This window comes from Anabas testudineus, chromosome 2, assembly GCF_900324465.2.
Source record: "Anabas testudineus chromosome 2, fAnaTes1.2, whole genome shotgun sequence".
Lineage (NCBI taxonomy): Eukaryota > Metazoa > Chordata > Actinopteri > Anabantiformes > Anabantidae > Anabas > Anabas testudineus.
In genome coordinates, this window is record NC_046611.1 from 34,035,980 (window position 1) to 34,061,106 (window position 25,127).

General features: G+C 40.9%; 2 protein-coding genes across 5 annotated transcripts in view; one reads left to right on the forward strand and one right to left on the reverse strand.

Annotated features, from left to right (window-relative positions):
* The first annotated feature begins 269 nt into the window (after positions 1–269).
* On the forward strand, positions 270–5,301 carry rmdn1 (regulator of microtubule dynamics 1). The gene is made up of 10 exons (XM_026363667.1): positions 270–491; positions 945–1,050; positions 2,251–2,335; positions 2,484–2,643; positions 2,808–2,897; positions 2,982–3,037; positions 4,057–4,144; positions 4,236–4,266; positions 4,390–4,523; positions 4,597–5,301. The coding sequence occupies exons 1-10, from the start codon at positions 360–362 to the stop codon at positions 4,636–4,638; spliced, it is 924 nt and encodes a 307-aa protein (XP_026219452.1). The 5' UTR covers positions 270–359; the 3' UTR covers positions 4,639–5,301.
* A 1,102-nt stretch (positions 5,302–6,403) lies between these two features.
* The window catches only part of LOC113164381 (NEDD4-like E3 ubiquitin-protein ligase WWP1), a 40,249-nt gene continuing 21,525 nt past the window's right edge, over positions 6,404–25,127 (reverse strand). For 3 of the 4 annotated variants that reach the window (XM_026363662.1, XM_026363664.1, XM_026363665.1), the window contains exons 9-24: positions 23,925–24,342; positions 21,983–22,078; positions 19,782–19,956; positions 16,047–16,101; positions 15,639–15,723; positions 14,482–14,610; positions 14,153–14,225; positions 13,986–14,057; positions 12,457–12,545; positions 12,089–12,248; positions 11,772–11,905; positions 10,664–11,027; positions 10,388–10,492; positions 10,070–10,166; positions 9,898–9,970; positions 6,404–9,162 (exon numbers count right to left, since the gene is read on the reverse strand). In XM_026363662.1, coding sequence (XP_026219447.1) covers positions 9,063–9,162; positions 9,898–9,970; positions 10,070–10,166; positions 10,388–10,492; positions 10,664–11,027; positions 11,772–11,905; positions 12,089–12,248; positions 12,457–12,545; positions 13,986–14,057; positions 14,153–14,225; positions 14,482–14,610; positions 15,639–15,723; positions 16,047–16,101; positions 19,782–19,956; positions 21,983–22,078; positions 23,925–24,342 — 2,225 coding nt within the window. In that variant the 3' untranslated portion in view covers positions 6,404–9,062. The remainder of the gene's footprint in view (positions 9,163–9,897; positions 9,971–10,069; positions 10,167–10,387; positions 10,493–10,663; positions 11,028–11,771; positions 11,906–12,088; positions 12,249–12,456; positions 12,546–13,985; positions 14,058–14,152; positions 14,226–14,481; positions 14,611–15,638; positions 15,724–16,046; positions 16,102–19,781; positions 19,957–21,982; positions 22,079–23,924; positions 24,343–25,127) is intronic. The other variant, XM_026363666.1, reaches the window with a different exon arrangement.

Sequence of the window (25,127 nt, forward strand, 5' to 3'; positions counted from 1 at the left end):
GAGAATTCGGAAATCATTGGTGCTTCTAAGAGACTCTTGAGTTGTTAAAGATTGCTACTAAATGAATTTCTTTTACAGACGTGTTTTGTATTTATTTGTTTATTTTACCACTTAAAGAAAAGTGGTAAAAATAAAACGTCTGTAAACTGAATGTGGTCAAATTTCTGAGTGGTGCAAATTACAAATAAAAGCAAACGAATGGCTGCGGATGTCAGTATTACATGAACACTGACGTATTTTTGCAACGTATTCAGGTTGTGCTTTTGAATGTCCCCTGTTTGCGTTCGCGGACCGGACAACCCTTAAGTTTGCGAAACCGTGGAAATTTCTGATCCTTGAGCGGTTCCTCGTTAGACACCATGGCTGCAAGAGTGTTAACGCGGTGTGCGAGCAGGGTTTTAGTGTCAGCAGCTGGTGAAAAGGGGGCCGCGATCAGAGGGACGCACCGGCAGTACTGGACAGCTTTAAGAAGGACTGCCGCTGCTCTGACGGTGAGGAACGACACATCTTAGTCTTAGTGATCACTGCTCGAACTAATCTCCTACTTTTGAGCTTTCAAAGAACAGTGGCATTAGCTATGTGCAAGTATTGTCAGAGCCATATTGCAGCATATTGCTTTTCGTCAGGATGTATGAACTGCGGTGCTGATGTGAAGGAAGTCTTCTAAGTTACTATTAAACTCAATTTTACTTTACATTGAACTGATTAAATGCTCAATAACTCGTCAATAATAGCCAGAATCCCACTCTACGATGAACCTGGGGGAGTGCAGTGACCTGGCGCCTCCACACCGCCCCTCTGGTAGCTCAGGTTACTCTGGGTCATCTCAGACTGATCATTGGAAAAAAACAGCCAGCAGCCAGGAATCACTTGTCACTCTGTAGCATTTGCTTACACACATATTCCTTATGTGTCTTGATGCCACTTCCTTTTCTTGTGCACAGAGTGGAAGGGCTGCAGTCCTCCTGGGGGTTCCTGCCTTGTCCTGTCTGGGTTATGAGGCTTATCACAGGGTGCAGAGTTCAGCTTTGGTCCACGCTTTAGGAAAAGGTAGTTTGTTTGTTTTTTGGGTTCAGAATACCAAAGGAATACCTAATCAGCTATGCCATCAATGAACAGTGACTCAGTGGAAAAGTAGGAATTGATTACAGGTCTTTCTGCTCTCTGCTGGGTTCACTTATTAATCTGTTCACACAGCACAACAGGTAATCTCACATCCAGGTGTAACAGTTTAGATGATGACGTATATAGTTTAACTGGACTGTGGTTTAAGTTTATCTAAAACCTCTGACTCTAAACATGAAATCACTCGGCCCCCTGTCCTCAGACGGCACAGAGGTTATTAGTGAGTTATTGCACTTTTATTTTTATGTGCAGGTGTAACAGAATACTTCAAATTTCATTCCACTTTCTGGTATTATGTATCATTTGAGGGCTTGAACGTTATATTCTTACTGAGAAAGAACAAAATCGGCCACAGTACACTTGTTGTTCGATCTCTTACCTAGTAGTTAGTAGTAGCTAGTTTCACGATCAGCTTTCTCCTTGCTTACGAAGCCCTGAACAGCGTCGCCCCTCCTCGCTCAGTGTGAACCTGTCAGAACCCTTAGGTGTTCTGCTCCAGGCCCCCTCATTGTTCTGAGACTTGGTGGAGCAGCTTTCAGTTCTTTTGTCTGTTACATTGTAGAAGATGTGCTCCAGCATTAACAGTATTTAAAAGCACACAAAAACCGAACAGTTTCCAGTGGAGTAGATGCTGTATGTATTTTATGCTGACATGAAACCCACTGAATCCCAACTTGGATGAAAAAAAGCTGTTAAAAATAGGAATCATTTTCTATAAAAGCCTGATGAACATACTCAGATACTGTGTTAATGAAAGAAAAGCACAAACAGACCAGAGGTTTTTGGTATTTGAACTTACAAATGATTTAAATGATATACCAGTTACCAGAACGTGGTCATTCTTTGAACTGTTGATCAATGAGCCAGTTAATTGTTTATCATTTGAGCTGGTAGTGATCAGTCAGATCAGTCTGTTCATCAAGATCTGATCATTAACAGTAATAAGAGACAGTCCTTCTAACGCTGTTCTTTCTAGATCTCCGTTACACATGGTCACTTCTGTTGTGCTTATGGCGTGATGGCTTTTGGAAAAGTCAGCTTGGTACAGAACCTGTTGATGCCTGTTACCAATAAAAAAAGGCTGTTTTCTGAATTTGCTGCTGTTGTTTTTTGCCTGCTGTGCAGAGGAGGTTTTGGAGCAGGCGGACTACCTGTACAGCTGTGCCGAGACCGAGAAACTCTACCAGCTGCTGCTGCAGCATAAGGACAGGTGAAGGCCAACCCATGCTTTCTACTTCCCCAGTCTGCAGAGGTCCACGTGGACTCGATTTGAATTGAATCATTGAAATCATGGCACATCTATAGTAGAATAGCCATAGTCACCTACTGTAGATTTGAATAAACTTGTGTTTATCCAGTAATGATGCCGAGTTTCTGTGGAGGCTGGCCCGGGCGTCTCGTGACCTGGCCCTCCTGCCCAACATGGAGGCCGACCGGAAGAAGCAGCTGGTGTTTGACGCCTTTGAATATGCAAAGAAGGCTCTGGAGAAAAATGACAAGTGTTTTGCAGCCCACAAAGTAAGTAATGTTAATATGTTAGTAATATTAAATGGATGTTTTATCAGGAGAGCCTGTGGAGACCAGCGTAAAATAAAGACTACAACACATACACTATCTTTAAGAAGAAAAAAGACATCTGGGGGCCAATTTGACCAAACTCAGCATTCTTCTTCTCCTAACAGTGGTATGCTGTGTGTCTCAGCGACGTCGGGGATTACAAGGGAGTCAAGGTGAAAATTGGAAATTCCTACATCATCAGGGGACATCTAGAGGTGAGAGGAGCTTTGACCTAATGTAATATTAACATTGTATCACAGGTAATTATATTCTGAAGTGAAACGTTTTGCTCTTCCCAGAGAGCCATCGAGCTTAATCCAAAAGACGCCACGTCCTTACACATTTTGGGCTACTGGTGAGTTTTGTTTTTTTTAATCCAACCAAACCGTTAATAAGCTGCTCCAGGAGCACCTGAAAGTTAAGCCAGTGAGGAGGGTGAAGACTCCCAAACAGTATGTGTTGGGGTCAAATGATGCAGCTTTTACTTTTTGGTGGTGATATGCTGAAAGGAAGGTTGTGTTACTATCTAGGCAAATGAAGGTTCACATACTTTGTCTTGCCACTGTATATGAGCACACATTGTGCAACACATCTGAAGTCATTTTGGGAATGTATAAGAAGGGTTTCTTTGAGTGAGGGTGTCTCCCTGCCTGGCCCTGCGGAGCATGCTGGAAAACGAGGAGAACTGCCCCACTCATTCGAAAAAAATAAGCACCAGAGTTGTCATCTAGAAACCACAGTCAGCCGTGACAAGTTGGAAAAAGAAACAAAAAAGGCATGTGGCCCTGAAGCAGCTGAAGAGAAACTCAGGGAGGAACAATGGGGACAAACTGGGGGTAATAACACGCAGCACATAGCACAGTGGTGCCAGACCTGCTGCTTTGTCGGTCTCCAGAGGACTCACTGTCTGTCTCCATGATGGAGTCTTATCTTTTCTACTTCTACATGGATTAAACCTGTTAGCTTTTCTGTAAATATTCTCTGCTTTACTGATTCTCTCAGTTTCTCTCACACACACTCACACAAACAAACTTAAGTTAGTTTACTTAGCTACATCATCTCAAAACCTGAGAAAAAGACTGAACATGAGCTGTGTTCATTTAACGTGATCTCAGACGAAGGGGGCTCAGCACTACAGCTCAGTCATTATTACTGGCCTGTTTTCACTCTGTGCTGCCTGCATGTGATATGTGCATGTGTTGCTGGCCCTGCGGAGCATCACTGAAACATCCTCTGTGACTCAGTTTCCTGTATCTGGAGAGAGCAAAAATAGAGAAGGTTTAAATGAGCAGAATGGATAGTACCCAATTCTGTTTGTTCCAAGAAATCTCGGCTTCTTTCATCATGGACATTCTCATGTCATCTCTTCCTCAGGTGCTTTGCTTTTGCTGAGCTTCCCTGGTATCAACGCAAGGTGGCGGCCGTCATTTTCTCATCACCGCCTGTGTCCACATACGAGGAGGTGAGAACTCTTCTGTCTCAGCACGTATTTGTCACTCGTCTTTGGTTTTGGCTGATGTGATGAAGTCGTGTTGTGTGTTTTTCTCTTTCAGGCTTTGGAATTCTTTCTAAAAGCTGAAGAAGGTGAAACTCTGCATACTAATGAAGCCTCTGTGGCAGATACGGATAAATCTGCTCTTTTGATTCTTTAACAGATTTTACATGTATATAACTCAAACCCATGCCTCTGTTTTCTTTTTTTCTCAGTTGATCCAAACTTCTACAGCAAAAATCTGCTGATGCTTGGGAAGACCTACATGGCCATGAGAGACAGGGAGAAGGCTCTGCTCTGGTTAACCAAAGCAAAGGAGTACCCCGCTCATACACTGGAAGACAAAGAGGTACATGTTTATTTTACTGCATTCTGAATCTGTAGGAATATGAAGCGTGAGCAGTTTTCCTCTTCCTCTGCAGGTTCATAAAGAAGCTGTCGACCTCCTGAAGAAGCTGGGATGAAGCACTCATTGCCGCCGAATGGAATATGACGACCTTAGGACCTTTGGACTGTTTATAATTGCTAATGAAATGTTTTGTCTGTAGGATTGTGTAATTATTAATACTGCAGAAGTGTGAATGGCATGCATTTAAGAAAATTAGGAGAATAATAATGATAATAATGAAGTTTGGTTGTTTCCTTCAAAACTTATTGAAGGAAACCTCCGGTAGAATATTGAACTTGAACAGAAGCCTTAAAATTGTTCTCTAGATCACAACATCAGAGCATTTGCACTTAGATGATGAGATGACAAAAACAAGAAGCTTGAAGAACACGAAAGGCACAAGCTTAACTCTGATGAGGCAGCTCACAGTACAGCGATGATTAAACTCCACCCAATGCTCTTATCTAGCTGTTTATCATACTATCATACTCTGTCCAGAACAAGCTTGGCGACAGAATATATGTGCTCTGCTTTGTGTTTTTACTGGTCTGTTATTTTTTGTTCACACTTCACAAGCACAAAATAGGCTTTGGGTCAGTTTAGCTGGAACATGAATGTAGCATGATTCTAGGAAGGGAGGCAAATGTGGCATTTGGTTTGGTAAGCAGGAAAGCTGCTTACGGTAAATGACATTTTCTCAACATGTTAAGTGTTTTAATAAAGGAATGTGACCAATTTGCTTTACTGTGGTTTCTCCTTGACTTAGATTTTGTTTGCTTGCCTTGTTCCTCACTTGTAAGTCACTTTGGATAAAAGCGTCTGATAAATGACTAAATGTAAATGTAAAAAAAATGTAACCACCAAACTGCATGTTTATGTTTTCACATAAACATGGTGGAGATTTAGTGAATTAGTAGTAATTCACCTGCATACTCAAGGTGGCCATTTAAAACCAAAGCTGCTGTGACTGCATCATATTACTAAATGACCACTTATAACTGTATCACAAGGTCTTCTTGTGATTTATTTTCTCCCAATAAAACCTTTTAGTGCAGTGAGATTCAGATATCATCAGATGTCATATTATTGTCAAGAACAAACTCAATCAATCATACCTGATATTTACACTCATATGGTTTGGGTAATGCGTTAGGTATGAGACAAACCACGTTGTTTGATGGAAATAAAAAAAGTCCACAGAGGACTGAATTCGAAGACACACTGAAAATCAAAGTGGAAAAGTAATGCAGCAGATTAGTCCATTTGAATGAAATTTATTTGCCTCAACTAAAAAAATGCTACTTAGGACCTTCTGCAGCCCTGTCCTGCACTCCTACAGTAACTGTCTCCTGGAATCTCCTCCACGCTCTTGAGACTGTGCTGGGAGACACAGCTAACCCTTTGGCAATGGTATGTATTGATGTTTTATCCTGGAGGCGTTGGCCTGCCTGTTCAATCTCAGGTATCACCTCATGCTACCAGCAGAGACACTTGACACTAGCCAAATGCAAAACTAGTGAAAAAACTGTCAGAAAAGAAGAGGAGAGATAAAAATGTTGCCTGTAAAAGCATTCCTGTTTTGGGGTTGTCGCATTGTTGCCCCTCTAGTTCACCGGTTACACCAAAGCAGCTGAAACTGATTAACAACTCCTTCTGCTACTTAGCTGAACAGATTAATATCCCAGAAGTTTAACTGGCTTGATGCTAAACTCTGATTAAAAAGTGTTCCTTTGATTTTTTTTTGAGCAGTATATTTTTTATGTGCTGCATTTAAGAGCATAGTCACAGGTGGGTTTAGTGACTCCTGAGCACAACATAAAAGAAACGAGGCCACAGAAGGGGTTTATTCACATCTTTATTTTTTATCTCATAAAGCCATCTCTTCAGTTAAAATGAGTGAAAGCAGATAAAAATGAATCTTCTATACACATGGTCTCCGCTAAAGGGGCATTCTGTACAGTGTAGATGGCGTTTAGAGTGCATCTACACGCGATATGTTACAGTTGGAGTGCATTTCAGATGGCCTGGAGCGCAGTGTGCACAGGTTCTACAGACTGGAGTACTCTGCAGCATCAACAATCAGCAGTGACTGGACACAATGCGATAAAGGCGACCGAAAAAGCTCCAGCTATATCTGATAAGAACCAAGGCATCACAGATTTCCATCAATGGAGCGTCAGCTCTGTGTAGTTCATTACATTGAAGTACTTTATTATTTTCATTATCTTTATACAGTGAAAATTCACATACACTGTTGATGTTTTTGATTACACATTTCTGATCAAAAGGAAGCACAAAGTTCTGCAGTTGTGACTTAAACGCTCCTTTTGCTACAGTAAAGGTTCCTCTTCATATTGTCACCCTATCCTTAATGCTCATCCACAGGGAAATACATCACTGATAACCCGACTGTTCACAAGCTCCCACTAGGAAAGAAAAAAACCAAAGAAGACCAAGTCTAAAGGAGGTCTGAAAACAAAAATGCTGGAAAACGAGGAGAACTGCCCCACTCATTCGAAAAAAATAAGCACCAGAGTTGTCATCTAGAAACCACAGTCAGCCATGACAAGTTGGAAAAAGAAACAAAAAAGGCATGTGGCCCTGAAGCAGCTGAAGAGAAACTCAGGGAGGAACAATGGGGACAAACTGGGGGTAATAAGACGCAGCACATAGCACAGTGGTGCCAGACCTGTTGCTTTGTCGGTCTCCAGAGGACTCACTGTCTGTCTCCATGATGGAGTCTTATCTTTTCTACTTCTACATGGATTAAACCTGTTAGCTTTTCTGTAAATATTCTCTACTTTACTGATTCTCTCAGTTTGTCTCACACACACTCACACAAACAAACTTAAGTTAGTTTACTTAGCTACATCATCTCAAAACCTGAGAAAAAGACTGAACATGAGCTGTGTTCATTTAACGTGATCTCAGGCGAAGGGGGCTCAGCATTACAGCCTGATGCTCGTCCTTGTGTTGCTGAACTGTGGTCACACCATCACTGTTCCACAAAATGTGTATTAATCTGAATGATTACACTGTAGATCCTGAACAACCAAGTTAGTAAAAGCTCCTCAAAAATGTGTTTAACTCAGTCATTATTACTGGCCTGTTTTAACTCTGTGCTGCCTGCATGTGATATGTGCATATGTTGCTTTCAAGTCCCTCAAGACCTGATGTTTCAATCTACTTTACCATTTACCAAAATTAAACATTGCATGTGGAACATTCAAGGAGATTTATCAACATGATGATGACAAATGTTAAAAATATTCTAGGGAATTGTATTTGCAGCACTAGTTTTAGTTGGGGCCAGTCAACAGCTGGCAATAAGTGAGAAGCTGAGAACAGCTCCTAGCACTGCAAGAGGAGAACATTCATGTGAATGCATCAAGGACATGTTCTTTAGACTCCAACAACACAACCTGGCCAAAACTTTAATTGTTTCATTTGTCACATGCCATCTTCAAACATTGTTAAGATCTCTGTGAGGCTTGAGGGGACACTTTACAATCATAATCTGACATCAAATCAAGGAGGTCAGACAAGCACACACACACAAACCACAGAGCCACTCGGTCGGATTTCATCTTTGAATGTTTAAATCAAGGGAGCGTCTTACTTTCTTACTAAAGCACGTCCAGTGTCTGTGGCATTAACATCAAGACTACGTGCACACACATACACACACACTCTCTCACACACTCTTTCAATTCAAGTTAGAATTTTATCCTTGAGTCTCCGTCTTTCCTTTTGTTATCATCATCCTTCTTCTTCACGACCTCCCAGCTTTATCATACGATTCTTCTTTCTCTAACCTGGTATCCACAGTCTCATCAATGGGGGGAAAAAAAACTGCATGATTGAGTTATTCTCTGCTTCACCTGCTTCAGATCAGTCTGTGCCAAACACTGTGTCTTTTTTATGACGATACTGAAAAAACGAAGCTCATTTAGGACACAGATCCGTGCTAAATGTCTTTGTGTGTTAGAGGGCGGTCACAGCAGTCTGCTCTTCTTCAGAGGCAGCCATGCAAGCTTGCAAAAATTGAAACAATTACTATGAGTCCAACAAAGAAAAATCAGGCACCAGATCCCACTACTTTTGCCTTTTAAAAACTCTATAGAACTAGAGCTTTAAAAGAAGATTGCGCTTCAACTATAAAATCCTCTCAAAAACACTTCTAGGCTGGCTTTTAAAAAGCCAGTCAGCAGAGGAGAGGAATTTTTTTAAAAATGTCAATGACTGCTGTTTTTAAACAGAGAAGTACAAATGCTGAAATGCTTGCATATTTCATGACGGGCCACTGTATAACATGTAAGGGCTGGGGAACAAGACTGCGGCAAAAAATGATGCTACAAATTAAGATTTGGTTTAAAATGACAAAATAGCTTATATACATTGGTGGTTATCTTGTGCAACTTTTTTTTTAGTTTGTTTAACTTGGCTGAATAAACAGCGACAGGCAGGGAGGGAGAGAAAATACAAGAAGCCCCCCCGCCTCTATTCTTGTCCAAATCCTTCGGTTTCCTCAATGGCAAAGAGCAGCTTCTCTTTCAGCTGTTCATAGCTCTTGTAAGGAGGCAAGTCCAAACGGTTAAAACTGAGAAGACAAACACAGAGGACCAAAGATCAGCATGTAGAGAACATCATAGGTGCTTAAACATATTGTTTCTGAAGCCCCCCAGAACACAATTCATTTTTGCTACAGAACTATCAACAGATACTATTATCTAATAAAACAAACAACCATTCTCACTGTGATAATGTGTGCTGCACTTTCTATCTATAAGACCAGCAATCACAAAAGTGACAGGAGCAAGGGAGCATTTGCAACAATGGTATACAGTACTTTCACAAATATATTTGCAGAAATCGTGTAGAAAAGTTGCTAACTTGCTGAGCAGTAACAGTTTATAACTGGTATGTTAAGACTAATGTTATGTCACTATTAGGCCTGCCACAATATGTTTTGCTGGAGTATATACTGTATTGTTCCAAAAATAATAGTAATAAACAATATTATATCATATATTTTAATGATGGGCAGCTTTCAAAACAGGCGATCTTGTGCATGTCTTGACGCTTTCACTCATGACAACAAAGAGACAAAACACAAGGGTCTGGCCAAAATGTAGATGATATTCTTTCTCATGTAAATAAACACACATATAAACACAACTGGCAGTATTGAGGTCACTAAAAATGATTTAATCATGTCCATATATCTGACCAGTTGATAATGTAGTTATTGTGACAGTGACTTAGTCACTATAAGGTTAGTAGTTAGTAGTTTTGTCTTCATCACCATTAAAATCATAATTAAATATTAACTCACCATGTGTGGCTCCGAGGAAGCCACGTGTCCTTCCCCACCTTCTCAATGCAGAATTTCTGGGGCCCATTACTTCCTGTGACACACAAGAGGATGAGGGGTGAGAAGACTGAAAACTTACACAGTTGTAACACATTTACATGTTGTATTACTCTTTGTGTGAACCAAGACTGACCCATGAGCTCCGCAAAGCCACCCAGAGGAAGCCTGCAGGTCCCAGTGACAAACTGCATGAGCCGCAGTCGCACTTCGTTGTCCACTTCTTTCACCAGCTGAAGGGGAAGAAGGGACAAGATGCTCACACTACTCTGTGACAACACACTACCGACTAGAGAAACCACTCAAAACAACATTTGTAAGCGTCGCCATTCGGTGTCAGTCAAGTCATTTATATCGGCCAGCTTGTGGTCGCACCGCTTTATTATAAACACATCAGGTTCATGAGTTGCAATAGAATAAACATGGTGTATTGTTTGTGTTTGCATGACCGTACCTGCCAGAACCAGATAATTTGTTTGCTGTTCCTAGTGTAGTGACGGTACACTGTGTTCCTCTGCCAGTCCTGCAGGTCTACCTCCTGCATACCACACAGCATCACCTGATTTAAAACACACACAAGTCATGTCTCTCTGTAACTTTGGTGACACTTCCATTAACCTTAACCATAACCAGCAACTAAATGACCAACCCCAAGCCTTGCTCTAACTTCTAACCTGAAGCACAAACCAGGTCCACTACAACTTATTTCTGCACTTCCAGCCCTGCTCACCTCCAGCTCCTTTTCATCAAAGTACTGGAGCCACTGAAGTGGAACCACCTCGTTGAAGCCATCCAGGAAAGCTTTGGTCTGACCCTCGACCCCGCGGGAGAACCGCCACTCTGCCATTAGACTGCAAGCAAGAGCAAACATCAGTTCCAAAAAGACATTTACTCCACAATATTCAGAGAGGAAATACTGTGGCTTGTATGACAGAGCAGTGATTATACAGAACCTGATATACTCTTCCTTGTTCTCCTCAGTGACTAGGACATTAGCGCCATCAGGTTTGAGGTCATGAGAAGAGATTTTTCCCAGGATCTCCATATCCACTGAGAAGTACATCTCTAGACCACACTCTTCAATGTTATTGTCCCTGGGGAGCCATGAGAGTCAGAGAGCAAAAATAATGGTGGAAAAAGAATTCTTAATGTGAGTGATGTGTGCGTGCTGGGGACCCAGCATGTTCTCAGTCAATGTTTACACGTTCCTGGATTGCATCTTTAGTGTGTGTTGAGTGAGGTGTTTATCCACATTACCCCAGTCTTAGCTTCCATTGGCTCTCTATTCAAGTCACACAAACATACAAAATCTTCTATATATGTAAATGTCTTATCAGAACAGGGAATCCCTCTACATAATCTATTTAAGTATCCATCTGTGGAAGTATATTGTTGTCAAAGCAACAATAACTCGTTGTTAAATGACTGGATCCTATTGAATCCATGCTTACATGGTGCCAGTTCTAAATAAAGGTACTGTATGTAACAACTACCATGTAAAATAAAGTGCACATATTTCTGAGAATAGAATAAGCCACTCAGAGCTGATTGGAGCTTAATGTACCCTGCTGAGATTTAATGTTGCCAACAAGATTCATCATTTAAAGCTGACCATGAGCGACAGGTGTCAAATTCAAGAGAACAATGTTAGTCAAAAGTTATTAATCTTAGCTTACAGTATAAATACTATTTTGGTGCTCGTTTTCACCATACATCCTTATGAACTGACCAAATGAACAGATAGATAGCCATGTTTTTTTTTTCACATCTGATTCAAGTAGATTTTCCACAGGTGTGTTGGGTCCAAATCCTCTTCCTAAACGGAGGGCAATAATTACCTGATCCATATAAGTGAGTTGTAGAACTCTGGGTCGATGGACTCAAGGTCTTTGAGGATTAGCTTCTTGTTCAGCATGCGTTTGTAGAAAGGCAGAGAGAATCCTGTGTCAATGAACTTGCCATGGAAAAGTGCCTGTGAAATAAAATTTAAATTTATTTTTCTTTTACTGTACTGGCCAATCTGAAGATATGAACACAAGCAATTTGTGAGTTGTGAAAACCTTAACATTTTATATTAAATGGCTATTTATTCCAACATATGTCACAGAAATGTCATCACTTTGTTTGCATAGGTGTGGGTGCCATGTGAACTTGCCATTGCAATGAAGCGGCCTATGAAACAGAAGTAGGAGAGGTGGTCTGGGTTGATTGCAGATGCCGGGTTGATCTGCAGACAGTAGTTGCTCTTGCCAGCGTACTCGAACAGACAGTACATGGGGTTCAGCACTTCATGGGACAACAGGAAGAACCACTCTCTGGACAGTGAGATTGGGTCAAAAGACAAGGTATGAGGAGGAACATAAAGAAACGTATAGGTGCGTGTGGCATGTTTTAAAAGATGAAAAAAAGACATTAGAGAAGGGGCAGAGGTGGAGACAAAAGATACAAAAGAAACATTGATGCTTATGTTGAAAAAACTCACTTCAACAAAAGTAATAAAGATGTAATCAATGTCTGTATTACCGAGCTAAGCCACCATAGTCAAGACCCTCCTCGCCTCTGAAGATGACATAGAGTCTCCTCCTCAAGTCATAAGGCTTCAGGGCCATAATCTAAAGGACAAAACACACACAAAAGGGCAGCTGAGTAAATGGTAAATGGTCTGCACTTATATAGCGCTTTTCTACCTAATTTACCCATTCGGACACACACACACACACACACACACACACACACACACACACACACACACACACACACACACACACACACACACACACACACACACACACACACACACACACACACACACACGATGGCAGAGCTGACCTGACCTACCGGGGGCAACTTGGGGTTCAGTTTCTTGCCCAAGGACACTTTAGGCATGTGACATGATTGGCAGAAAACTGCTCTACCTATTGAGCCACAGCCACCCCACGAGTAACATCAGTACTGCAGACATAAAAATGTTTTGATATACAGTAGTCAATCTAGAAAACTACTACTACTGCTAAAAAAACCTTATGCATATACCACTTTTTGGTCATTTTGTTATATTTGTGAGACTCTATAGTGCATGTGGACACACGTGAGAAGTGCACTCTGTCCATTTTTCACATTTTCTGGTTTTGTAGAAACCAGTCCCTGAGTGGTCCATTCCAATTTTGCGCTCGAAATGACTTATTGTCCAGTCTCAGGGACCTAATCTCTGCTCAGGCTCAGTCCAAACACCTAGGCCAAACACTAGCAGTACAATATGGTTTTTCCTGGTTGCAGCAGACTCACTCTGAAAACAGCAATACAGCGGCAGCAGAACGCAAAGCACGGACAAAGGTCACCTTGTGGACAAACTGAGAGGTTGGTCTTCTTCCTCCAGCCTCTCAGGATCTGAACTGTGGATTTATTTGTTTTTGACATAAAGGCCAAGTATGTATGCGTTTCAACCAGTTCATGGATGCTGGATTAATTTCAGGACTAAAGCTCACAGATGGACTGATTCTGTCTGTGACCTAAACCTCATCCAAAGTTTCAAGCCGTAAGTGTTACCAGCACTGTGTGTTTTGTCTTATTAGCTCACTGGGTTAGCTTGTTGTATGTAGTCACATTAGCTGCACAGCAATGCTAAACAGCTAACGTGGCTAACTAACCCTTACCCTAACCCCTCCAGAGCAGGGGAAATTTTCAGGCCAACTGCACATTCAAGATGTCATAGAGACATCGCATGAAGCCATACGTGTTACCAACATTCAGTATTTTGTCTTGTTTGTTTACTGGGTTAGCTTGTTGAATGTAACCATGTAAGCTGCACAGTAATGTTAATTGGCTGATGTGGCTAACATTAGCTTGTGGTCACTTTGGAGAGGGTATGTTCGCATAAATTTTTAAACTGGCCGCTCACCATACTCTGCACGTTTTTCAGCATGACAGTGTACAGGCACATTTTGGGCACTTTGAGGACCTGTTTTTGAGTTCTAAAAGGGCATAATGTGGTCACTTCAAACTATGCTGTGATGTATCACTGTTGCATAACATCAGTTTAAATTAGAACTTACTTGCTGGAAAGAGTCTTCAAACAATGTCTGTCTGGAGACAGTGATCTTGACATGGCTGGGGAGAGCATTAGACTGAGGAAAGGCAAACAAAATGTTAATGCAGAAATAAAATGAAGATAACATGAAAAAAATGCGTGACAGAGCAAAAAAGTAAAGAAAACACCTACCTGGCACAAGTAGCGGAAATGAGCGAGCTTCCATCGGAAGCTGCGCTCATAAGCAATCTGAGGGCCTTTGGTGCTGAAAAAACAAAAATATGTGGGTGAAAATTCAGCTGGTGTAAGCTGACTGATGCAAAGGAAAAGGAAAAAAAGGGGTACAAGCTCTGAATCAACATACAGTAAACGTGTGTACCTTATTTGGGTAAATTAAAGAACAAAATGACTCCCTCTAGCTGTCCTAGCTGTGTTGTTCTATTACACTATGCACAAACCCCTGCTGCTCCTCAGGCTGGATTCAGGTAGAAAGCATGAACAAGTAAACTACACATTCTTACACAGAGGACTTTCCAGTACGGGGGTCACTGAAAGTGGTGGTTCGAGTGTTGTGATCCACAAAGTAACGAACCCCTTCTCTTGTGTACCGAATCTCCCAACCTTCAGGCAGAGGATCCTCATTCTGTAGCCTGCACAAAACAGACCAAATAGATACATGAGCTGATAAATGTGAAACATGAAAAAAAGGTCCAATAAATAGGTTATTCTGTCCCTGTAGATCTTAACCTGCTGTAACTCGTGCCAGAAAATGACACATTCTTTCAATATAGAGAATGATAGAAAAAACTACTTATCTGCATTTGTACACAATGTTTGCAATGGTCTCTTGTTAATTTAATATTACCCTACCTCATGTTTTTACTGGAACCTGAATGCAGGCTATGCCTCCCCTCTACCACACATTCATGTAAATATCGCAGTGCCTTGCAAAAGTATTGATACCCTTTGAATTTTTCCACACTGTGTCACATTACAACCACAAACATAAATGTATTTTATTGGGAATTTATGTGATAGACTAACACAAAGTAGTACATAATTGTGAAATGGAAGGAAAATGATAAATGGTTTCATTCATTAAAATTCTGTGGAACCAATTGCCTTTAAAACTCACCAATTATAGTAAATAGAAAATAGAACCCACCAGTGTATAATTTAATGTCAGTATAAATACAGCTGTGAAGCCCTCAGAGATTTGTTAGAGAACATTAGTGAACAGACAGCACCATGAAATCCACAGAACACACCAGACAGGTCATAGACAAAGTTGTGGAGGAGTTTAAAGCAGGGTTAGGGTATTATTGGGTCAGATGAGACCAAAATTGAACTTTTTGGCCTAAATACAAAATGCTATGTGTTGTGGAAAACTAAATAAGTGGAGTGTGGATTTGATCCCCCATTACTTTCATCGGAAAGACTTTTGGAAATAATCTATCCAAGACCAGTATAAGCAGGAGGACTAATTAAAGAGAGCAAAGCCTTCTAGAAACTTAGAGAAAAGTTAGAAACCTGTATTTTTCAAGACTGCTGCTTAGCTGTATTTTATAAATTAACGATTTCTGACCTTGCTCTAGACAGACTGGAGACTCAAAAGCACAGTACAGTAGTTTAATTCGATTAAATAAAGTTAGCATTTTGTTTCTTGCACTGAGCTCACCCTTGAGTTCGGGGGTCTTCCCACTGTGTTGTCTTGGTGTTATGGTTGACAAAGTACACTCGGTCATTGGAGTCCACACGTCTCTCTGAAGTTGACAAAAACAACAGACAGAATGGACACTGAGCAACATTACATGGCAACAAAAGTCACATTATCACTAGTGCTGACTTGTGCTATAAACATACTTATTCAACAAGATGCCATCTATGAGCATAGTGAACAATTAAAGAAAGCACAGAAACAAAATTAAATGAGAAGTGAATGAAGATAGTGGTAACAAAACGGATACATTCAAAATGATGTATTGACACAACTTTAAAAGCATTTTTGTTATAACCCATTTTTTTGGCCTCTAAATAGGTAAAAGTATACAGAGATATTTATGATTCAGAAAGAATATGAACTTACCCCAGCCAGGAGGTAGTGGGCCAAGAGGATCGTTCTCAGCCGACATCATGGATGCCTGGAAATGCGGGATGCACACAGTCATGTCCATTTAGAAAAAAATGCAGGAAAGACAAAAGTTTATTATATTTGTTAAATTATTCCAAAGAAAAACTAACTCCATAAAAATAGCTGTATTATATGTTGCTGGGAGGGTTTCACTGGCTTGTTACTGCTCAGTGTTTTTCAACTGTCTGACTTTTACTTATGTTGTAAGCTAATCATCAGAGAAGATGACATCACTGTTTAGATTAAAGACTTCAAAAAGAAAACCTCACAAAGATAAGTAGATTAGGGCAGAGGCTGGGGCGTGCATATAGCTACAGCTGGATGCAAAACTGGATATTGAGTGATTGAGTAGGTAAAACCAATGCACCCGAACAGAGTTTCATTAGACAAAAGACCAAAGTTTCAGGGTACATTATTTAAAACACTGCAGGAACATGAAAATTATAATATGATATCACATCACCGTTAAAGCAGTAACTGCTGTCTATGTCACTTAACTACGCTAAACTGTCACTTATCACTTGTGTCACTATTCATAGACATGATTTAGGTATGACAATAAGTTCTAAGACGCATAAATCACAATCTCAATCCATTACCCTATGAGATCTCATTCTGTCATGTCTGTATTAGCAGGGAGATCAACTGTATCAAACCAACTACTAATATTAATGTTAGCATATCATATTATAATAGAGAGAAATTTATTTGTGTATTTTAAACTTGCAGATATTGGAAAAAAGTGATTTGTTTTTTTATATTTTCGGCTTGTTATTAAAGAGCTAGGTATGTGAAAATCAGATCCCTGTAATGTATTTAAAAGGACAATAGAGCCATTTCGAACGCCAAACATCACATACAATATCTGAGAATAGTCAAAGTAATCACTGACATCACAGGTCACCAGTTCCATATTTTCCGCGCTATAGGGCGCACGTTGTTGGCTGTGTATCCGGGGGGGACGAGCAGGAGCACAGGGGGGCATCTCTGACTTTGTGGGCTGGTGTGAAAATAACCACCTGATCCTAAACACCAGCAAAACAAAGGAGCTGGTTCTTGACTTCAGGAGGTTCCCTCCACCACACTCACCGGTGAACATCCAGGGCTCAGACATTGAGACTGTGGACACATTTAAATACCTGGGTGTTCACCTTAACAATAAACTGGACTGGTCTAGCAACACAGACGCTCTGTACAAGAAGGGCCAGAGTCGCCTTCACCTGCTGAGGAGACTGAGGTCTTTTGGTGTGTGCAGACAGCTGCTAAGGACTTTTTATGACACTGTGGTGGCCTCAGTAGTCCTTTATGGAGTTGTGTGCTGGGCAGGGGGCAGTAAAAGCAGAGACAGGAAGAGACTTCACTAACTGGTTAAGAAAGCCGGCTCTGTCCTGGGAGGAGTTGGCAGACAGGAGGATGTTGGCTAAACTAACATCCATCATGGATAACCCCTCCCACCCCCTGCACCAAACTGTAGAGGCTCTGACCAGCTCCTTCAGCACGAGACTGTTATACCCACAGTGCAAGAAGGAGCGCTACTGCAGGTCATTTCTCCCCACAGCTTTCAGACTATACAACACAGTACTACAGTGACACACTATGTACCTACACAGTGTATTTCATTTGTTGTTGGTGTTTGTTTTTATACTGGTGTTAACTGGATATATTATCGTTGTTTGGTGTGTAATTAATTAATTAATTTGTCTTGTAATTTATTTGATTTTTTCTTGTGTAGTTAATATTGATGCTGTCCACTCTATACTGCTTTTCTATACTGTTGTCCTATTTAATATCATCTTGCTCCTGTAGACAAAATAATTTTCCCAATCGTGGGATGAATAAAGTCTATCTTATCTTATCTTAAAAGCAGTTGTGTTTTGTTTTTTTTACGCGTTACAACTAAACAAGTTTGGGAGTTTGTTTCGCTTAATGCGCCTTTTAGTCCGGTGTGCTTTATTTGTGAAAAAAGTTAGAAAATAGACTATTCAATGACAGTGCGCCTTATACTCTGGAGCACCTTATAGCACAGAAAATACGGTAACTATTATTTATCTTCAAAGAATTTTGAAGATTTTAAACAGTGGTTTCAGTAAGACCCACAAGAGTTGTCTCTGTTTTCTCTAGTTCTAGGAGCTGTGTTCTGGGTGCTATGGAATGGCACAAATTGAAAGGTGATGAGCTGATGAAAGCATAAGCTCTGTGATCAGGTGACTCCATAATGCTTAGGGTTCACAGAGTGTAAGATCAATCATTTTAGCGGAATAGCAACATTTATCTTTGACCAGGAAAAAAGCTCTCGATTTACTTGGAGATAAAAATAAATCAAGCAATAGTTAGCATTTGTCTCATATGTGAGAGTGACAACTATTTAACTGCCTTGGCAGGAGTGACTGACTTAAAGCATTTTATATGTACAGTGAATGAAATTAGTGCATAAGAAACTACAGTACAATAAAAGAAAATACCTTTTAAACAAACTAACTAATCTTGCAGACTAAAGTTTTTAGAAAGTTCCTGTGCATCTCTTTGTAATGAACATGGTACAACATATATGCTTATTGGGCTCATGTAAGGTTCTGCCATAAAGCTGAGGCAGCACTGCTTTTGAGAAATGTTGTGGAACTGGGACTTTACACATTAAGTCAACCACCTAAATATAATAACAATATAGCTACAGAGAAGGCATTCAAACTGTATTTCTAGCTATCCATCTTGCATGCCTCAACCCTCTTATTTCACTCAATCCAGCTGTCTATGCAGTGAAGATGCATCAAATGTTGACATTACATTGAAGATACTTCGTAGCAATGACAAAATTAAGCTGACTGCATCTCTGTTTACCTGCTTTCTGTAGCCCCTTTTACACTAGTCATTCAAGGATAATCAATAAATTCACAAGTACCATAATGACTTGTTGCCCCACTTTTAAGATGATTTGATAGGTTGTGTCAAAGGCAACGTGTATGTAAGACCTGAGGGGACAAGGTTTCTTAACTTTGAGTAATGTCAAGAAGACCAGCTACTGGCGTTGGTTTTGAATGAAGGCACCTAAAGAAGGTGCTCGGTTCTTCACACTGTTGTCAGTTTTTTTTTCTTTTGCAAGAACTGTTTTATTATGCTTAACCACAACTCCAACCCTAATGTTATCCAGTTACCTCTCCCTAATCAATAGGTGTGTGTCCTTGACAATGTCTATGTTTCTTTATTGTCATAATACATTAACTTTGTTTAAGTCTGAATCATGTCTTAAATATTTTCAAAGCAAAATAAAAAAAAAAAAAAAAGTCACCACCTGGATTTAATAAAGCAAACAGGTAAGAGCCTCTCATTGGATAATTACTGCATGGATGATTATTTTTTATCTATCATTACTATTTATTATTTATCCCTTACTGAAGCAGTGGGTAGCTTCTCATTTCTTAAACAACCATGTTGAAAAATACATCCTGTGGTCATGGAAAAAATGTTAAAGTGTTGTAGAAGGGTCAAATTATTGGCATTATTTTACAGGAACAAATATTGGGACATTGCAGCTTAGTGAAACAATGCTGGTGGGAGTGGTGACGACTGACACATACATGCAGGTGAACATAAATAGTCTATATTACTCAGGACAATAATACACTCAAAAAGGGGGTTAAGGGGATGAGAAACAGTTGAGGGGAAAACAGTGGGCATGGAGGACTGTCTTACAGAGTAGAGGTATCTCTGGTTAAACTGGTGCATAGCTCCCTGCAGCTGGCTGCGTTGGCTCTGCCACTGCTCAAAGTTGCGAACTGACTCCATAGTGGGACGTTGCCACGTAGTGGTTCGGGTGTTGTGGTCCACATAATAGATCCGTCCCCGGTCGTCCACTCTGCGCTCCCAACTGGAAAAGTGAAGGAGACAGAAGATAAACAGTGAACCACACATACGATATGACACGATAACCAGGAGAGTGAACGTTTAAAAATAAATAATTAAAAATCCCCCTCGCCCCTTCCGTGGAGTGATCTTATTCCTACAAACTCGGAGCTTGAGGGTCCTGCGCAGTATCTTAGCTGTTCCTAGGACTGCACTCTTCTGGACAGGGATCTCAGATGTTGTTTCTAGGATCTGCTGGAGTCCCTCTCCCAGTTTGGGAGTTACAGCCCCCAGTGTTCGGGTACCACTTGTGCCTTCACCTTCCACATCTTTTCTATCTCTTCTTTCAGCCCTTGGTGCTTCTTGATCTTTCTCATGGTCCTTCTTCCTGATGTTGCTCTCAATTGGGATTGCGACATCTATCACTACAGCCTTGCTCTCCTGTTTGTCCACCACTACTACATATGTCGGGTTGGTGGCCATTACCAGTTTGTCAGTCTGTATCTGAAGTCCCACAGGATCTTAGCTCTGTCATTCTCAACCACCTTTGGAGGTGTGTCCCATTTTGACTTTGGGACTTCCAGTCTGTACTCGGACACAGATTCCTGTACACTATGCTAGCTACTTGGTTATGGCGTTCGATGTATGCCCTGCCTGCTAGCATCTTGCATCCCGCTGTTATGTGCTGGATTGTTTCAGGGGCATCTTTGCACAGCCTGCACCTGGGGTCCTGCCTGGTATGGTAGATCCTGGCCTCTATTGATCTTGTACTCAATTGAGGGCGTAGGTGTTGATTGCCAAGACTTTGTTCTTCCCATTCAGCTGACTTCTCAGGACTTGCCTTACCCTTTGTAGGTATTTAGTGGTTGCCGTTTTCCTTGCAGCGCCCTCGTGGTTACCATTTGCCTGTGGGATTCCAAGGTATTTGTTGCTATCCTCAACATCGGCTATCCTGCGTTTTATATATATATATATATATATATATATATATATATATATATATATATATATATGTATTAATTTTTTTTCCTCATTAATGTACACACAGCACCCCGTATTTACAGAAAAACACAAAATTGTTGACATTTTTGCAGATTTTTAAAAAAAGAAAAACTGAAATATCACATGGTAATAAGTATTAAGACCCTTTGCTGTGACACTCATATTTAACTCAGGTGCTGTCCATTTCTTCTGATCATCCTTGAGATGGTTCAAAACCTTGATTTGAGTCCAGCTGTGTTTAATTATACTGATTGAACTTGATAAGCAAAGCCACACACCTGTCTATATAAGACCTTAAAGCTTACAGTGCATGTCAGAGCAAATGAGAATCATGAGGTCAAAGGAACTGCCTGATGAGCTCAGAGACAGAATTGTGGCAAGGCACAGATCTGGCCAAGGTTACAAAAAAGAAAACTTAAGGTTCCTAAGAGCACAGTGGCCTCCATAATCCTTAAATGGAAGACATTTGGGACGACCAGAACCCTTCCTAGAGCTGGCCATCCAGCCAAACTAAGCTATGGGGGGAGAAGAGCCTTGGTGAGCAAGGTAAAGAAGAACCCAAAGATCACTTTGGCTGAGCTCCAGAGATGCAGTCGGGAGATAGGAGAAAGTTGTAGAAAGTCAACCCTCACCATTTAATCTATTTTGGGTCTATCTGTTCCAATACATTTGCTCACATGAAAAAGGGTACGTTCAACTAAAAGGTGCTTCTGCTTGATGACATTTATTGGACAATATGTCTGAAATAAACCAAATCACTAAATAAACTTTATCTAGTAGACTTGGCATGTGTAGAATAAAATACCCAGTGTGTCCTGAAAATATCCACACCACTTGGTTGGTTTGGTTCTATTTATGTATTGGGACACTTAATTATGTAGCCTCTGTTGCTTAAATATGACTTCATCTAGAAGTCTAAAGAAAACTACAATACGACTGGTGTCGACCTACACAAAGTTCGTTGGGATGCAGAAATGGTTCAAACCTATTTAAATAGGCCCCATCAATCTCAGTGCACATATAGGACTGGTAAAATGACAGGCACTAACCCCGGTGGTAGTGGCTGTGGTCTTTCCCATGTTGTTGTCCTGGTGTTGTGGTCTACATAGTATGTTCTTCCGTGAGGGTCTTTTCTCTGCTCCCACCTAAAAGACAAGTTTTAGAGAAGAAGTTTTAATGTTTTTATTGAACATAACATGTAAACATTCACAGTGCAAGGTGGAAAAATTATGTGAACCTTTGGACATAATAACTGGTTGACCGTCCTTTGGCAGCAATAACCTCAACCAAACATTTCCTGTAGTTGCATAACAATCAGGAGTAATTTTGGATCTTCACAAAACTGTTTCAGTGTAGCAATATTCTTGGGATGTCAGGTGTGAATCACTCTCTTAAGGTTATGCCACAGCATTTGAATTGGGTTGAGGTCAGGACTCTGACTGGGCTACTCCAGAAGGTGTATTTTGTTCTATTGAAGCCATTCTTTTGTTGAATTACTTGTATGCTTTGGGTCATTGTCCTGTTGCATCACCCATCCTCTGCAGAGCTTCAGTTGGCGACAGATGGTCTTACGTTTTCCTGCAAAATGCCTTGATAAACTCTAGAATTCATTTTTCCATCAATGACAATCCGTCCAGGCCCTGAGGCAGCAAAGCAGCCCCAATCCATGATGCTAAATGGTAAATGTTCTGCACTTATATAGCGCTTTTCTACCCAACTGGTACTCAAAGCGCTTTACACTGCATCTCATTCACCCATTCACACATGCGCACATGCACACCGATGGCAGAGCTGCTATGCAGCTGACCTGACTCACCGGGGGCAACTTGGGGTTCAGTATCTTGCCCAAGGACACTTTGGCATGTGACGTGGGAATCGAACCACCAATCCTGTGATTGGCAGTCAACTGCTCTACCTATTGAGACACAGCCACCCCTCAAGGTAAAGAAGCATCCTAGATCCAAATTTTTTCATTAAGTATTCGTCTGCGCTCTGCTCCTTCTGCCATGTTTTACAGTGGGGATGAGGTTTTGATGTTGGCGTGCTGTGCCTTTTTTTCTCCACACATTGTGTTGTGTGTTTTTTCCAGTAGTGCTGTGGAACATCAAGGTGCTTCTTTGCAAACTTCAAACGTGCTGCAAAATTTTTTTGGATAGCATTGTCTTCTTCCATGGTGTGCTCCCATGTACTCCATTCTTGTTTAATGTTTTCCTTATTGTAGATGTGTCAACAAAAGTTTTAGCATGTGCTAGAGATTTCTGTAAGTCTTTAGCTGACACTCTAGGATGCTTCTTTACCTCATTAAGTATTCATCTGCGCTGTGCTCTTGCATTCATCTTTACAGGACGACCACGCCTAGGGAGAGTAGCAACAGTGCTGAACTTTCTCCATTTGTAGACAGTCTGTCTTACCATGGACACATGAACATCAAGGCTTTTGGAGATAATTTTGTAACCCTTTCCAGCTTCATGCAGGTCAACAATTTTGTTGAGCTCTTTTCTGCGAGGCATGGTTCACATCAGGCAGAGCTTCTTGAAATCAGTAAACTCAAAACTGGTGTGTGTTTTTAAAGGGCAGGACAGCTTTCAGCAACATTGGACTCAATGGAGAAGTCTTTAGGCTAGGGGTTCAGGGTTCACTTTTTTTTTTCCACTCTGCACTGTGAATGTTAACATGTTATGTTCAATAAAAACATGAAAACATATAATGTTTGTGTACTATTATTTTAAGCAGACTGTGTTTTTCTATTGTTGTGACTTAGATGAAGATCCGAGCACATTTTATGACCAATTCATGAAAAACTCCATGTAATCCCAATGGGTTCACATACTTTTTCTTGCCACTGTATATCTTTTATGAAGTATTTAGTCTGGCTTTGTCTGAAACTCAAAGAGATTTTGGCTGGAGCAATACTTTCAGTAATAACAGGTTTGACAGAACATATGTTAAACAGTCAGGCAATGCAGAACATTAACTGGTAGTGTTTTTTACCCTGGTGGCAGAGGATCTGAAGATCCAGCACTGGAGACCTGCTGCCTGGGCTTGGCCGCATCTGTAGTTACTGTAGCACTGCTATTACTGCTACCACCACCAGCTCCTGAAGCACATGCTTCTCCTGGTGCCGTGGAGGAAGAAGATGAAGATGAGGCAGTTGTAATGGTGTAGCCCCCCTGGGTTGGCGAGGTGAATGTAGAGGAAGAAGCAGCACAATCATTGGGTTTTGCAGCAGAAGAGGAGGCTGGAGCTTGTGTAGATGGTGGCACGGATTGAGATGTGCTATTTGATGCTGTGTCAGAGACTGGCAGGGCAGCATCTTGAATGCAGTCCTCATCAACATCTACAGAGGGCAGAACATCACCTGTTGTAGCAGACGATGGCCCAAGGCCAGTATCACAGAACTCTCCATTGACTGCGGAGATGTCAGAGAGAGACAATAGTGCTGTTTAATTTTAAAGATGGACACTTCCTCCAGAGAAGAGAACAGCTTTTTAAATAGTGGTCTGAGCAAGTGTCAATTATCTCTTTTCTCAAACGTTAATTTAGCTGCTTTACCTGTTGCACAGCTGTTCATTAAAAAGAAGCATGTTACTTTTAGTAAGTCTGTCCTCTGAAATTAACATTCTTAGAAGAAACGTGTATGGAGATGCCAAACAACTGACACAAAATGCAAGACAGCTCTCCCACATTTGTCAATCTACAACAACAACTGTAGCCATGGTAACTGTACACAAAGATGGCAACCACTGTATACTCAAAATTAGATTACAGGAGAACAAGATTAATAAAAATACTAAAAACTGAAAGATTAACAAAATACCCCTCCTACCCCTATCGTATTATTATAATAATAACAATTAATACTTTATTGTTCCCCTTGGGGAAATTGTGGTCGGACAGCTGCTAGAAATTATATGTCTGCACTACTACAGGGTTTCAGTGTCTTGTCCAAGGAAACCTCAGCAAGTAGCCACTTACCCTGGGGTTCATAGACAACTGGCGGTGAACCTGAGCTACTGCCGCCCCAATTATTATTATTATTTTTTTTATTATATTACATCTGGCTGAGCCAAGGAACTTTCGCCTTTGTCCAGCAGAAGCAGGGCAACCACCATCTTTCCACATTCACCTCTGCCGTTGCTAAGGAGCCAGTCACATCTAAATTACAGTTTTGTGTACTCTTCTCTGCAGCCTTGT

Excerpts from the sequence above, each read along its gene's own strand:
- rmdn1 (XM_026363667.1), top strand. The coding sequence starts at position 360 with ATGGCTGCAAGAGTGTTAACGCGGTGTGCGAGCAGGGTTTTAGTGTCA. Across the intron at positions 3,038-4,056 it reads TTACACATTTTGGGCTACTG|GTGCTTTGCTTTTGCTGAGC; the intron begins GTGAGTTTTGTT and ends TCTCTTCCTCAG. Across the intron at positions 4,267-4,389 it reads CTTTCTAAAAGCTGAAGAAG|TTGATCCAAACTTCTACAGC; the intron begins GTGAAACTCTGC and ends TTTTTTTCTCAG.